This window comes from Colossoma macropomum, unplaced genomic scaffold, assembly GCF_904425465.1.
Source record: "Colossoma macropomum unplaced genomic scaffold, Colossoma_macropomum, whole genome shotgun sequence".
NCBI classification, from domain to species: domain Eukaryota; kingdom Metazoa; phylum Chordata; class Actinopteri; order Characiformes; family Serrasalmidae; genus Colossoma; species Colossoma macropomum.
Genome location: NW_023495423.1, coordinates 40,107 through 43,150, shown reverse-complemented (window position 1 = coordinate 43,150; position 3,044 = coordinate 40,107). Strand labels below are relative to the sequence as shown.

At 45.3% G+C, this 3,044-nt stretch overlaps 1 protein-coding gene across 1 annotated transcript; it reads left to right on the top strand.

Moving 5' to 3' along the window:
* The first annotated feature begins 2,074 nt into the window (after nt 1-2,074).
* On the top strand, nt 2,075-2,617 carry LOC118802073 (vicilin-like seed storage protein At2g18540). The gene has a single exon (XM_036562534.1). It carries the CDS (start codon nt 2,075-2,077, stop codon nt 2,615-2,617), a length of 543 nt encoding a protein of 180 aa, XP_036418427.1.
* The last annotated feature ends 427 nt before the right edge of the window (nt 2,618-3,044 follow it).

Sequence of the window (3,044 nt, the reverse complement as noted above, 5' to 3'; positions counted from 1 at the left end):
AATGAAATGTCAGTTTCAAAGTTTGTAACTGAACATTTGTAACTTAAATGTACAAATGACTAAGTGACCGTCACTCACCTACAATATATTCGTCTGTTTTGCTAGTGGCTAACCCGAGGAACCTCAAACGTTTCTGGTAGCCCGAGGCACTGTCAAATAGCATGTCTTCCTATGGAGGCTGTCCTCTGATTGGCAACTCAGTGTAAGTCCATAACCCCACTGGAGTGGGTTTAGCAGTAAGCTAATGCTGTTTACCAAAGCTATGCTAATGCCGAGGTCCCAGGGTTAAAGTCATCATGCTTTTGTTAGCAACTGAGTACTACTGTTAGCAGCTAGCACTGTTGCTAATGCTTATCTTCAATGAAGCAGCTAACGTTACTGTTAACAGCGAATACTACTGCTAGTGGTTAATGCTACTGTTAACACACCGCAAAACTCATTTTGCACTCTCCTGCATGAAGCGTTTGATGCTGAATGCCTCTTTTATCTCAGGAGGGAGCTGCACATGTTCGCTAAGCTCCAATAAAACTGGAAAAGCAGAGATGCTATTGGTGCTCAGGAGCTACACAGGTGAGAAGGGGAATGCTGCAGACCGGAGCCCTAAAGGGAGGCACTCGGGGCGAGTCTGTCATCATTTTTTGCATCAACATCATAAATCGCTACTCTTGCCCGTCATCACATTTTGCATCGCTGACCGCGCAGATTATAACGAGCCTGTCCGTCATTTATCTTGCATTAGCCAATTATCTGAGGTCAGTCTGCCGACTCTGCACTCTCAGCCTGACCTGTCCACCGCAGCAGTCATGCGCCGCTGCTGACACCACAGTGCTTTTTTGTGTTAATGAGGAAACAGTGAAACACGAACTGCTGGGCACAGAGTCACACTGAATGTACATTAACGTTGTCATAGTGATTACGAGGTAATTAATTATGGAAACTTTCAAATCAAACACGACGTCAAACAACATGTCGGGTTTCCATTTCGCAGAAAAAACAACAGGGCTACTGAAACTCATGAAAGCCAGGCTGAAGACGATCACAAATGACAAGGGGGTTCAGGAAACAGGAAGCAAGGGGGGGACAAGGAACACAGGCAGGAGTGGGAGAGTAGGGCAGAAAGGGAGGGAGATAAGGGGGGCAAAGGGAGAGGACAAAGGCAAGAAAAGAACACAAAAGGCATGGAGGGAAAGAGAGAGCCAGAATATTAAAGGGGGTATGCATGACAGCAGAGTGAAGTAGGTAGAGTAAAGACAATTATAGTGTAACGTCACAAAATCTCCTATTCCAAATACTAAATGTTATATGACCGGTTATAGTAAGACACAATAAATCACAAAAGAATTCCTTTCCATGTTTATAACAGGTTACCTTCCCTCCATTAAGTATACAACACCATCCTCACATTCACCATCCCTTCCCGCATACGCCTACATATTTTATTATGAATGTCAGTAAGGTTTGGGATTTGCTCCCTGTGCACATTACCAGTTCGAATGTGAGATGTTACCTCATCCATTATCTCAGGCCCCTTGGGCCGTTTCAAATAGTAAGTATTCCTCTCATTGTTATCCTGAATAATAAGTTTAAGAACATAGATTTAGTCCCTGTAATGCCCAACCAAATATATCTCTATTATTTATCAAAATTAAAATACTTCCACCATTAAACAACCTAATTATAGCCAACCCTTTTACGTTCGCACGCGAGCTTTGTCAAATTGTCCCTCCCTCATTTTTTCCCTTCTCTCTCTTCCCCCAGCTCCTTCCTTTTTACCTTTCCCCCATCCCTTCTCCTTCTCATTCATTGTTCCTTCCATTTATGGGGATACTCTTTCTAATTCATTAAAATACATAACATTTCATTCATTATTCACATCAAATTAACGAAAAGCAAGGCAAAGGACTAGCAGGTAATGTAAGTAAAGTCCAGTCAAGAAGAGCGAAATGCAGTGAAAATCCACTTTCAACCTCTTCTACTAACCCCTTCATCGCCTGTTGTCACCTTCCTTCCTGCCCACCACCCTACTGTGCTTTTTATGTATCAGGAGAAAAATCGTACCGCACAGGTATGATCTATGTACGAACCCTATGATAAGGATTGGGCAGAATCAGTCATAGAGGAGTGGGGCACAGGAATCAGAGGCCAAAGAATTAAGGAGCAGCAGAGGAGGAAGGGGACAGGGGAGGGACAGGGAGAAAGCAAAAGACCCGAGAGAAGAGGGGAGGGGCAGACAAGGAACAAGGCAGAGGCAAAACAGCAGGAAGGGAAGCAAGGGTCAAGGGACGGAAAAAAAAAAGGAAAAAGGAGAGAAGAACAAAGCAAGGGAGCGAGGAAAGACAAGAAAAGGGAGACAGGGAGACAGGGGGGGACAAGGAAGAGGGACAGCACAGAAAAGAGAAGGGAAAGGCAGGGGCAAGTGGCAAGGCAGAGGCAAGAAAAAGAACAGGTGGGGCAGCCGAGAAAAGACAGCAAGCAAAACGAAGACAAACACGAAAAAAGGACACAGGGGAGGAAGAACAAGAAGGGGGCACAAGGCAGGCAAGAAAGGCAAGCAAAAGAAAAAAAGCAGCAAGACAAAAGAAAAGGGAAAGGACAGGGGCACAAGGAAAAGAGATAGGTCAGGAAAAAGGCAAAGAGGGAAGGGAAAGCATACAAGGGGGGGGGAAATGGCAAGGGAAAGAGACAGAGGCCAAGGCAAATCAAGAAAAGGGCAAGGAGGAGGAGACAGAAGGAAGGGGGAAGAAAGGAGTAGAGAGGGCAGCAGGAAGAGAAGAAACGAGAGCAACAGGCGGGCAAAACCAAAAGAGCAAGGACAAAGGTGCAGGGAAAGGGATCGAGGAAGGAAGAAGTAGGGGGCAACAAGAGAAGCAAAGAAAGAGGAGGGGCAGGAACAGGGGGAAGGGAAAAGGAAGTGAAGGGAACAAAGGGCAGACAAGGATAGAGTTGGAAATGGATGTTGGGGTCAGAATGCTCCCCATGGACAACTAAGAGCCCGGAGCCGGGAATAGCATATACGAGATGATATCAGTTTCGTATCAAATGTA

Excerpts from the sequence above, each read along its gene's own strand:
- LOC118802073 (XM_036562534.1), top strand. The coding sequence starts at position 2,075 with ATGTACGAACCCTATGATAAGGATTGGGCAGAATCAGTCATAGAGGAG.